This window comes from Emydura macquarii, unplaced genomic scaffold (assembly GCF_026122565.2).
Source record: "Emydura macquarii macquarii isolate MOO-44397 ecotype Brisbane River unplaced genomic scaffold, CSIRO-AGI_Emac_v2 contig_2457, whole genome shotgun sequence".
Taxonomy (NCBI): Eukaryota; Metazoa; Chordata; order Testudines; family Chelidae; genus Emydura; species Emydura macquarii.
In genome coordinates, this window is record NW_027132594.1 from 496,458 (window position 1) to 508,726 (window position 12,269).

At 41.7% G+C, this 12,269-nt stretch overlaps 1 protein-coding gene across 3 annotated transcripts in view; it reads right to left on the bottom strand.

Moving 5' to 3' along the window:
* TTC27 (tetratricopeptide repeat domain 27) overlaps nt 1-12,269 on the bottom strand; it is a 185,044-nt gene that overhangs the window by 125,689 nt on the left and 47,086 nt on the right. For all 3 annotated transcript variants that reach the window (XM_067562651.1, XM_067562652.1, XM_067562653.1), the window contains exon 9: nt 10,100-10,166. In XM_067562651.1, the coding sequence (XP_067418752.1) occupies nt 10,100-10,166 (67 nt within the window). The remainder of the gene's footprint in view (nt 1-10,099; nt 10,167-12,269) is intronic.

Below are 12,269 nucleotides of genomic sequence, written 5' to 3' on the forward strand. Positions count from 1 at the left end.
TTATTGTCCTACAAGTTAATATATACAAACAAATCATATTTAATAGATATTTTACTGTTACATTTTTAACAAATTTTAATTTTTGAAATATTCTGGAGTCTCATTTACTATTACTGTCTCTTGTTTACTCAGTTCTCTCAAACATACTGTAGTGAAGGCATTAACTAGATCAAAGAAATTCAGAGTAAACAAATGAAAGGAGCAAAAATGTAAATAGAGGAAGAGGATTTGGTTTTTAAGGATTCACTTTTGTTGATTCACAAAAAGGAATTTTACACCAATGCAAATATTATGGACCCAGATATGAGGGGATCAATTTACATCAATTTGTAGAGGGAAAAATACTGCCCCAAATCACACCAAACCAATAACTGTTACAACTGTAATTTCTTAGCCTTAAACTAAGAAAATCCATTGGCAACAGAGAAAGGTTAATTTGGTATACATTTCTTGGAATTTAAAATCTTTGTGGAGTTGGGAGTACACAAACAATACAAAAATCAGTATCTGGAAAGGTGCTGAACTACCTTCCCCTTTGTTTTCTTGCCCTATATATTTGTCACTTACTACATAAAAGCTCTAAGAAACAAATGCTGATTCTGAAGAGACAATGACAGAGAAGTAGCACCAAAGTGAGGTGACAGAACATTTGCTATCATAATTCTTCATATTTTTTCCTTTTAAAATTACTGATTTTTATGTGATATTCAATAATACAACATACAAGGTCTGAAAAACGATACATGCTTAACCATGAGCAGGGACTCTTATTTGATTGTGTAATGGTTAGCACAATAGGGCCCTAATTCCTCATTAGTTTCTCCAGGTGCTATGACAATAGAAAAAAGATGAAAAATAATTTTTTAGGGAAAAGTGTCTCCCTAAATCCTTAACACAGATAAAATATGGAATCACTATTTTAGTCACACCTAAATCCAAATATTCATTCATTCATTCCAAATATACATTTCACTGTAATTTGTATAGGAACCAAAACTTCTAACATGAAGATATCCAGTTAACAATTCAATTATAAGAATGTGATAGCTCCAGAAATGGCTACACTAGAAAAGAATTAATAATTTTAGTGTCCAATTCAGTACTTTTGTAAAAATCTTGAAGATTATACCTGCACACAGCACAGAGCTATTAAATTCCAACATCAATTGTTTAGTTAATCTAGAGTCCTACATACACCCAAAATGTAATTCATATCAAAGTTAATTTACTATATGTATATGACTCTTCAATTTCAGCTATAAATTACTCTATAAAGAAGTCACACTATTAAATATTTGTGTATGTGATGTTAGATTAATAGGTTTGAGCAACAAATTCTGTCCACTAAATCTAGGTTGCCCTATCCAGATGAATCAACAGGATTATAGATATAAACAGTATTTGACCCCAAAATAATGTTTTAATAGTTAGCAGTATTAAAGGTACTTTATTAAAGGTATTTAGTAAAAATGGTTAGTACTGTTAGTGCAATACCAAAACTCCGCCAAGTTCAATCATATCTTTCAACTATAATAATGGTCTTTTTAGCATGATTCAAGTCCCCACTGTAGCGCTCAATACCGATATTTTAAGGACTATAATCAAGACTGATTAAAGAATTAAATTAAGGACCTGAACCTGACCAGATACTGAGATCTTCAACTCAGACAGACTTCGTGAATGTTCAGAGCACCCTGCACCTTCAAAGAGGTGCAGAACTAGGCAATTAGTGTATTTTGTTAACACCCCACGTATACGACCTTGATTTTAATTGTGATTGCGCTACATCCATTAAAAGGGAACTGCAGGCCACCAGTACCTCTTCTGATTAAGAGTGCCCAAGGTAAAGGAATCTCATGATGATTTTAAAGTGATTTAAGATTTCTGATGTTTCTAAGATATCTTGAAAGGCATTCCTTTCTTCAGGAAAGAGAGATTTCAGCACATATCAGATGAATGTATGACAACCATCTAACCAGCCTGCAGATTTAGGAATCCCCATGTAGGCTGAGAAGATGCCTACTCACACATACACACAAAGCAGTTTAAATAATGCTAGTGGAACCAAGGGCAGCATTATTATATGGCTTTTTTGCCCAATTTCAGTGCATAGTTATTTTTTATAATGCTTAAGAAGGTGCTCTGAACTAGCTTAAATGAATTGCAACAGATTAAGTTGCAGAAAAACAACTGCTGGGCAAATAAGCACACGCAGTGCCGTTTGTAAGTTTTCATTAATAGATGCCTTAGGAGAGACTGGTGCACCAACTCTCCCCATCATATAAAAAACACCAAACCCACTCACTGCAAGGTCAGAAGACGTAATATGGTTTGCCTAGTCTTCAGGTTATGATAAGACTCCTTCTCTAAACTGCAGGGTAGGTTAGAGACTTTATCTCAGATTCTTCCACAAGATCCTTCCCTAACTACATACTATTTCAGGTTAAAGCATAAAGGTAAGAGAGACCCTTTGTTGATATCAAGTACCACATGAAGGCTAGAGTCTAATTTGTGCCTTTTGATTCCAGGCAAGATTTAGGATTGTGTGGTTATAAGCCACACACAGTTTTGCTGAAATTTAGGATGTTACAATACGTAGATCATGGATCAACTGGCTCAAAAGATGAAATTAAGAAAAGATTTGGATTCAGGTCACTGTGCGCAGTTAATGAGGTGGTCCTAGGCAAATGCTTCAACGGATATTATTTTAAAAACATAGGAATAGCCACGCTGAGTCAGACCAGTGATACATCTAGCCCAGTCTCCTGTCTTCTGACAGTAGCCAGTGCCAGATGCTTCAGAGGGAATGAACAGAACAGGGCAATTTTGAGTGATCCACCCTGTCATCCAATCTCATCTTCTGGCATTTAGAGTTTAGGGGCATCTGGAGCAGGCAGTTACATCCCTGACCATCTTGGCTAATTCTGACACTTATTTTTTATTACTTCGTTGTATTCTAGAGTATTTACTTATATCTGGTAGAGCATCGATCTCAAGCATTCTTGGTCTCTTGCAGCATTACTATTATATGCTCAGTTCTGCACTAATCTAGGAGACCTTTTCCTTGTTTTCTGTGTATTTGGTACTGTAATCCCCCTTTGTTGCCCAGAATAAAAAGCAATGTGATTGCCTGCACAAATCTGGTAGGGTTAAGCTGATTGTGTCTGGAAAAATCTCCTGTCATTGGCTAGCTGCCTCTACTGTGCTTAGAAGCAAGAACAATAAGGGTGATGTCATGGTGGGTGTCTGTCATAGACCACCAGACCAGGAGGATGAGGTAGATGAGGCTTTCTTTACTCAACTAGGGAAAGTTTCCAGTTCACAGGACCTGATTCTCATGGGGGACTTCAATCACCCTGACATCTGCTGGAAGACCAATACAGCAGAGCACAAACAATCCAGGAAGTTTTTGGATAGTGTCACAGACAATTTCCTGGTGCAAGTGCTGGAGCAGCCAACTAGGGGCCGTGCTTCTCTTGACCTGCTGCTCACAAACAGGGAAGACTTGGTAGGGGAAGTAGAAGTGGGTGGCAACCTAGGCAGCAGTGACCATGAGATGGTCGAGTTCAGGATCCTGACAAAAGGAAGAAAGCAGGATATGGACCATGGACTTCAGAAAAGCGGACTTTGACTCCCTCAGGGAACTGATGGGCAGGATCCCCTGGGAGGCTAATATGAGGGGGAAAGGAATCCAAGAGAGCTGGCTGTATTTTAAAGAGACCTTACTGAGGGCACAGGAGCAAACCACCCCGATGTGCAGAAAGAATAGTAAATATGGTAGGCGTCCAGCTTGGCTTAACAAAGAAGTTTCTGGCGAACTTAAACACAAAAAAGAAGCTTACAAGAAGTGGAAGCTTGGTCAGATGACTAGGGAGAATTATAAAAATACTGCTCAAACATGCAGGAATGAAATCAGGAAGGCCAAGGCACAATTGGAGTTGCAGCTAGCAAGGGACGTGAAGGGGAACAAGAAGGGTTTCTACAGGTATGTTGCCAACAAGAGGAAGATTAGGGAAAGTGTGGGCCCCTTAGAGAACGAGGGAGGCAACCTAGTGACAGAGGATGTGGAGAAAGCTGAGGTACTCAATGCCTTTTTTGCCTCTGTCTTCACAGACAAGGTCAGCTCCCAGACTGCTTCACTGGATGGCACAGAATGGGAAGGAGGCGAACATCCCACTGTGTTGAAGGAACAGGTTCAAGACTATTTAGAAGGATTGGACATACACAAGTCCATGGGGCCAGATGCAATGCACCCGAGGTTGCTGAGGGAGTCGGCTGAGGTGATTTCAGAGCCATTGGCTATTATCTTTCAAAGCTCGTGGCAACAGGGGGAGGTCCCTGAGGACTGGAAAAAAGCAAATATAGTGCCCATCTTCAAAAAAGGGAGGAAAGAGGATCCAGGGAACTACAGACCGGTCAGCTTCACTTCAATCCCTGGAAAAATCATGGAGCAGGTCCTCAAGGAATCCATTTTAAGGCACTTGGAAGAAAGGAAGGTGATCAGGAACAGTCAACACGGATTCACTAAGGGAAAGTCATGCCTGACCAACCTGATTGCTTTCTATGATGAGGTGACTGGCTCTGTGGATGTAGGGAAGGCGGTGGACGTGATATACCTTGACTTTAGCAAAGCTTTTGATACGGTCTCTCACAGTATTCTTATCAGCAAGTTAAAGAAGTATGGGTTGGATGAATGGACTATCAAATGGATAGAGAACTGGCTAGGGCATAGGGCTCAACGAGTAGTGATCAATGGCTCCATGTCTAGCTGGCAACCGGTCACAAGCGGAGTGCCCCAGGGGTTGGTCCTGGGGCCGGTTTTGTTCAACATCTTCATTAATGATCTGGAAGATGGGGTAGATTGCACCCCAGCAAGTTTGCAGATGACACTAAGCTGGGGGGGAGTGGTAGATACCCTGGAAGGTAGGGATAGCATACAGAAGGACCTAAAGAAACTGGAGGATTGGGCCAAAAGAAATCTAATGAGGTTCAACAAAGAAAAGTGCAGAGTCCTGCACTTAGGACGGAAGAATCCCATGCACAGCTATAGACTGGGGACCGACGAGCTAGGCAGCAGTTCTCAGAAAAGGACCTGGGGGTAACAATGGATAAAAAGCTGGTTATGAGTCAGCAGTGTGCCTTGCTTGTCAAGAAGGCTAATAGCATATTGGGCTGCATTAGGAAGAGCATTGCCAGCAGTTCGCGGGAAGTGATTATTCCCCTCTATTCGGCATTAGTATGGCCGCATTTAGAGTATTGTGTCTAGTTTTGGGCCTCCCACTACAAAAAGGATGTGGACAAGTTGGAGAGAGTACAGCGGAGGGCAACCAAAATGATTAGGGGGCTGGAGCACAGGACTTATGAGGAGAGGCTGAGGGAATTGGGCTTGTTTAGTCTGCAAAAGAGAAGAATGAGGGGGATTTGATAGCAGCCTTTAACTACCTGAAAGGGGGTTCCAGGGAGGATGGGGCTAGGCTGTTCTCGGTGGTGGCAGATGACAGAACAAGGAGCAACGGTCTCAAGTTGCAGTTGGGGAGGTCTAGGTTGGACATTAGGAAAAAGTTTTCCACTAGGAGGGTGGTGAAGCACTGGAATGGGTTACCTAGGGAGGTGGTGGAATCTCCATCTTTAGAGGTTTTTAAGCTGAGGCTTGACAAAGCCCTGGCTGGGATGATATAGTTGAGGTTAGTCCTGCTTTGAGCAGGGGATTGGACTAGATGACCTCCTGAGGTCCCTCCCAACTCTAATATTCTATGATTCATGTAAAGTAAATTGTAGCACCTCCAGAAAGAAGGTATGTTAGTTCCAGAAAAGTGTACATTTAAATAAGTATACTTGTATTCACTAGAATAAATGTTTACTATAAATACTGAGAAGGGAGTACAAGTAAAAACCACCCATAATTTTCAATAGATGGCCACTAGATGGCATGATAATGCTATTCTATTTTTTCTCTATATGAAGATTCGCCCAAACGATGGGCCTCTATCATTTCACAAATATCAGTTAGTATGATTTCCTAAGCAATATCACATAAGAGATCATAAGATTGCTTACTTTTACTCCACAGCACACATGCTATGTTAATTTAGTTTCTCCTGTTTTAACACCTGATCAGAAGTGCTTAAATATTGAAATTCTTAAAGAGAAAGTTTAAAAAGTAGATATCAGTCCAACCGTTGGTCATTTACAAGTATATATCTTACATGTCAAGGCAATCCTGTTAAGTCCTGTTCTCATAATTTTTAAATAATTGAATTTAACATTAAAGGATTATTTAAATTAGTAATTGAATTAGATTTTTGCTGCATTTCATTAATTATTAAGTTGTGCAGGAGGTAGCAGAGGCATGAAGAGCAGCAGACAAAAGACATGAAGATCCTAGGGAATTTGATAGAGCTATGCAGACCTTGAAATAGGGTAAGAGTGCTCTGGAATTTAATAAGTACACCGAATAATTAGCAATATCTAATATTTTACAGCAAAGCGAGACTGAAGGGCACTTGTTATAAAAAATTATGGAACCTACTGGAAAATGTAGGGCTCTGGATGCATGGCACATGCCTATAACCCTCAGTGGAATACAACAGGACCACCACTCAAAGAAGAATGGTAACATTCTAGCAAACTTTGTATAACATAAAACAATTTAAAATTGATAATCTATCCTTAGGCTAATGTTTCTAAATTTAAGCATATTTTTTTCTAAATTCATTAATTCTCTCTTTTCTGTTATGATTGTGTGTTTTTTAATATTCTTCCCTCTTCCACTCCCCTCCCACTTTAGTATTTCTTTGTCCCTATTTAACATTTCTTCAGATATTTTTGCTCCTTCATTCTGGGTTTACTTGTAAAGCCTCATTCTATTTTCTCTTCCTTCATACCTCTACTCTTTCCCCATTTCCCTTATTTCACCCTTCACCTTTCTCCTTCCCCACTTCTCTTTCAAACTCCCCACTCTTCACAAAGTATTAATTCAAACCCAAACAGCTGTCAGTGTAACTTAAAAAAAACACGTATATATCACTAGGCTTAATTTATCTATCAGAGCAGTGCTAATTTTAAATCATCTTCCAGGGACAAGGCTTAAAAGGCTACGTAAACAAAAGTGAGTACATTTATATAGTTATTCATTCAGCTTCCTGAACCATTTGCTTACAATTACCTATACGTATTGTGTTGTCAGATGGATCTAGGCAAGCCAAAGAGAAAAATTATTTCCAGTGCTGTTGGTGTCTTGCTGTATGACCTTCTGCAAGTCACTCTGCTTGTTTATCCATCTGTAAAAATCTCTCAGTGAAGACACCAAACTTACTTGAATGTTTGTAAAAGGCTTTAAGATTCTCAAGGAAAGCATTAAAGAAGTGCAAAAGCTTAAAATAGATTCTTGGCATTAATATAATGCTGACATACACCACTTCAAGGCTGGCCAACTAAAGTTTAAATTTATATCTTTTGCAGAAAGATTACTACTGTATTTCATAGGTCTTATTCCTTTTTTCTGGTATAAAGATGATTAACTACACTGAACCCTTACCGTTGTCCTTAATCATTATTTAACTGTATGTAAATTTACAGGGCAAAATCCTGGTTCTATTAAAGTCAATGGAGTTTTGTCATTGACTTCAGTGAGGTCAGGATTTTACCCTTAGTACTTAATCCTTATCTATTTCCTCAGGTGGCAGGAAGAATACACTGTGATTGCACCGGTGAGGAGTGAAACAAGTAGCCTGTATGGTCACTACAGGCAGATCTCCAACTTGCAGTCTGCCATGGTTTTTTTTTTTTTTTTTTTTTTTTTAAAAAGATTCTCAGTCTTACTCTCGAAATTATAGATATTCCTGAACCACTAGACTAAACAATTGGATGGTTAAGTCTTGTTGAGATGAGCCACTCTATGAAAACTCTCCCTGTGAACTGTGGGGCGATTTATCTGTTCTTTCTGGGTACATGGGAGGAAACATGGGAAGGCATGGGAGGACTGGCCACATTTGAGTGGACTTTTAGCCTGTGTCCACATAGGAAAGTGGTTTCATTAGCAGATGACAAGTTGTGCTAACTACTGCTTCAGTTTATACTCTCTGATGAGCCAGCCAATTCGAGTTAAAACATCAATACTGTTAAGTTATGGATTTCCCCAAAGACAGGACTTGAAATAGGGACAACACTTGAGTTATAACTTGAATTAATTTTGCAGTGAAGATAAGCCCTGAAGTGTCAGGCTTAACCAGCCAGCACAAATCAACACTTAAATACTTTGCTGTGATGTCTTTGCTGCCCAATTCTGGTAAAAATGCTGGAAGGTCTACTAAGGTCACATATTGCGCCCTGCACCGCTGACATTGTGAGAAAAGTAACAAAAAGCATCTACAGAACTTTAAGACTGGATAATTTAAAAAACTATAACAGGACTATATTGCCAGCTTTGTTTTTCGTATTTACATCTGATTAGCAAGTATATATTCTGTATATATTGTGGCTGATGGCCGGCTTCCCTCAGTGGGTCTCGCACCTTACTGCTTGCAGTGGGCCAGGAAGTTGCCCGTCACCCCGTCTTCCCACAGGGAGGGGGTAGGGACCCGGGCCCACCCGCTCCTCCGGGTCCCAGCCCAGGGGCCCTATAAGAAGCAGCTATGTGCTGCTGGTACTGCTTTCCAGACGGCACACTCTTCCCCTGCGCTAATTTTCCCCCTCCTTCAGTCCTTCTGGCTCCTGGAGCTGGTACCTTCCTCCTCACTGCTCCACCACAGTGCTCTGCTCACCAGCTCGTTCCTCGGCACAGCTCCGTACTCTTATCACCACCGCTCAGCACTCCTCTCACCACAGCACTCCTACTTCCTCCAGCTCGTGCACTGTGTGTTTGGGGCGGAGCCCTTTTATGGAGCACCTGGCTGATCACTAATCAGCCTCAGCTGCTCCTAATTGCCCCCAGTGGTTCTGAGTGAGTCAGCAGGGAACAAAGCCCGGAGCATTCTGGGGCTCACATATCTCCCATCCAGCACTCTTCTACTGCCTTCTGCCTTCACCATATCACAATATATATTCTGGCCAACAACTGTGTGATAAATGTTGCCACTCCAAATACTAAGGCACTAAAATGTTGATCTGTTAACACTCCTTTACATTGGTTAGAAAGTTCCACATCATATTCCTTTGATATTTTTACTTTTTCCAAGAGCAAATGCTTCAGTTAAAAGACATTTAGGCCACTCACTGGCACTCTTATTCTTGAACTACTGGACATGATAAAAAACACCATTAATACATTTTCACTATATTATTATAATTTTGAATACTTCAATAAATCCCCCCCCCCATTAATTTCTTTTCTTCATGACAGACTTAAAAATGTTGATGGACCTTGACATTGAACACAGAACAAGTTCACAGAGAGTTAACCCTAAAACCTGGATTTAGGTGGGCCACCCTAAAGAACACTACAACACAATCCTCCACTTTCGGTATAAGTCAAACATAACAGATAGAAACAATGCTAAAGGAAAAAGGTTCCTAAACAAAAAACACATTTAGCTTTCAGTTACTTCAGTTCAGTTGCCAAAAAAAAAGCATATGTATGGTCCGGTATTTAAGGCTTCTCAAGGATCAGAATACTGTTTCTGACTGCACTATTCCACTCAATATACAAAAGACTCTTGTCAGTCAGATTATCACAAGGAAGGGAAGTGCTTTCAGCACTAAATTAGTGTGGAGAGTTTGTTGTAAAGACCTTTCCTGTATCACTACATTTCAACTTCCAACAGGGAATCAAAATCTAAAATAGTCAGAAATGATATCATTAAATGCTTTGAAAAGAAATTTAAATGAAAATAGTATTTGGGTTTTTTTTTTTTTTAAATATAAACTTTATAGTGCAGAGCTGGTGAAACAAGCAAAGCTGAATTTCAGCACCGATTTAATTTTGAGATAGAGAGAGGATAATGTGCTTTTCCATAATTATGGAAGCAACAGACCAAAACCAGATTAGATTTTATTCATAAACCGTTTTACCAGAATAGTTGATGGGTCACAACTGAGTACTTCACTGAGTGGAGTCAAAGGAAGATATATATACAGTAAAAAGCAGAGATAAATTACTTACTGATGTAAACGCTAAAAGTTCCTCTTCAGTTAGCTTGTGTATTGGATTGTTCTTCTGGAAGTCTATGCTGTAAAACAAGAATTATTTGAATATAAACAAAATTTCAATTGAATCAGTAGAATTTTTATATATAAACCATGCTTCTCAAATTTGCAAAAAATCTAAAACATCTTTTAGAAAACAATATTATGAATAAAAAAGGTTTTTTTGTGTGTGTGCAACAAAGGGTTCGGGCCTTTGTCCATAAGTCACAGATCATTGAAAATAGATTTGCGTATGCTACATGCTGTCAAGGTGGTCTTCAAAAGATAGTACCTGAGCTAGCTTGTTAAGCCCTTGAAAATGGCCATTAATCATTAAGAATTTTCTCTTCCTTAGAGTCATTTTCTAGAGGATGGAGAACAAAGCTGATTTAGCAACCTTTATTATATCTTTTTGCCTTCAAAAAACTGGGAAAACTAGGGGAAGGATTTAATAAGTGTATCAAGGAGGACACAGAAAGAGAAGCAGAGTGGTCAGAGAAAGGATTAGTTTCAAGGGTTGTTAGGTGTTCAGTTTTCTTTTTTACCCACTCCCTCTCATAAACAAGCTGAGATACCTTATCTAGTTTAAGCTTATAAACAGTGTCAATTGAGATACATTAAGCAAAGTATTTTAAACCCAGTTTGTGTCTTTCTAGAAACTTGTTTATATTAGGATTACTGTTCAATGGGTAACTGGATTGTAGCAAGGCGCCGCGGCCTTCCCCTGAGCCTGGGCCCAAGGAAGGGTCGCAACACCCCTGCTGGGCAGAACAAGGCCCTGCAGGCCAAATACCCCGGGAGAAAAGGGAGTGGAGTCAGGACAGGAAAGGGAAGTTTAAAAGGCCAGCCTAGCAGCTCAGTCAGGGGGAAGCTGCTGCTGGAGACAGACGCATCTTCCCCAAGGCTGTAGTCTGGGCCGGACGCATGCCCTGTGGAGCAACCGCCCCACTGACCAGACCCTCCAAGGCCTGTCCCCGACACCAGGCCCGAGTAGCTGGGAAGAGCTACCCGAGACCACTGAATGGGGGCAACCCCCCAAAGCCGGACCTGATCTAGAGGAGCTGCCCGATGCCGGGGACTCACTGGAGCTGCCTGAACCCGGTGTACCGGAGGACCCCCTGGGACCATGTGACCTGGAGGAGCTGCCATCCATGTACATCCCCGAGGAGTTTCCAGACCTGCCGCTGGTCAACGGTGAGGGATTTGTGGGACTCCCGCTCGCTATCTACCCCAGGGACTTGGAGGAAGATACATGGCTGCAGGTACCCGGGGTCAGGGTGGGAGGAAGTAGCCCAGGGATAGCCAACTATAGTTTGGCCGAGTCTGCAGTCGAACTAATCAGTGTGTTGCGGCTGGAGCCCCGCTGACTCCGTGGCAAACCACTTTGCCACTGCTAGGGCACTGGGCTGGGATGCAATGAAGTCAGGTGGGCCTGCGTCCCCGTCCCTCCTTCCCTAGCAACCCCGGGAATGCTTGGCTCCTCTGAATCTGTGTGCCAGAGGATACGGAGCTTGCTAGCTCACCTGTCTGCAGGCCAGGGCTACAGACTACTTTGCCTGCCCTGCCCTGCCCTGCCTAGGGCCGGGGGCAAAAGACTGCTAAACAGCCCCGCCTGTTGGAAGGCCAGGGGCAATAGACTGCATTGCCAGCCCCGCCTGTTGGAAGGCCAGGGGCAATAGACTGCATTGCCTGCCCCACCCTGCCTGAGCGCCAGGGACAAAAAACTGCTTGCCTGCTCAGCCTGTTGGAAGGCCGGAGGCTATAGACTCCTTACCAGCTCTGCCCTACGTGAGGGACAGGGGGCTACAGACTGCAAGGGAAGTCCGCCCTGCCTGGGGCTGGAACTAAAGACTCATAATCCGTGATCTTATTCCCATAGACCAAGGCGCTGTGACCTTCCTTGGAGACTGGGCTCGAGGACGGGTTGCGACGCCCCTGCCAGATGGTGCCACCAGTCTACACGGGTACAGAATTCTCCAAAGAGAAACTCGATAACCTCTAAGGACAGGTACTAAAAGGTAAAAAGACTTCTGCACTCTCCTCTCAGTATGTCAAGGAGCAAGGACAGAGGGATCCTCTCCCAGTAAACTGTGCTGCCAGCAGATTGTAGTGAGTAAACACAAGGGAAAAAGCCAAAAACAAAGCAG